This window comes from Fulmarus glacialis, unplaced genomic scaffold (assembly GCF_000690835.1).
Source record: "Fulmarus glacialis isolate BGI_N327 unplaced genomic scaffold, ASM69083v1 scaffold2042, whole genome shotgun sequence".
NCBI classification, from domain to species: Eukaryota; Metazoa; Chordata; class Aves; order Procellariiformes; family Procellariidae; genus Fulmarus; species Fulmarus glacialis.
Window position 1 is genome coordinate 23,676 of NW_009199601.1, and position 237 is coordinate 23,912.

The following is a 237-nucleotide window of genomic DNA, read 5'->3' on the forward strand; positions in this document are numbered from 1 at the left end:
GCGAGGTCCAGCCTCACCAGTGCCGAGTACAGGGCGACAATGGTAAAAACTAGGCAGCTGGTGAATGAAAACTCAGCAATTTCCTTTCTTCCTTTTGACAGGGAAAAGTGAAGTACCATGAACAAGTCACTGAAGGATTTGAGAACATGCCAACGGCTTTCATTGGAATGTTAAAGGGAGAAAATCTTGGAAAAGCCATTGTAAAAGTCTGAAGGTCACATATTCCCGGGAGACTGG

At 45.1% G+C, this 237-nt stretch overlaps 1 protein-coding gene across 1 annotated transcript in view; it reads left to right on the plus strand.

The window, feature by feature from the left end:
* The window catches only part of PTGR1 (prostaglandin reductase 1), a 10,665-nt gene extending 10,428 nt beyond the window's left edge, over nt 1-237 (plus strand). Inside the window, exon 9 of the mRNA XM_009573298.1 lies at nt 102-237. Within this exon, the coding sequence (XP_009571593.1) occupies nt 102-212 (111 nt within the window). The 3' untranslated portion in view covers nt 213-237. The remainder of the gene's footprint in view (nt 1-101) is intronic.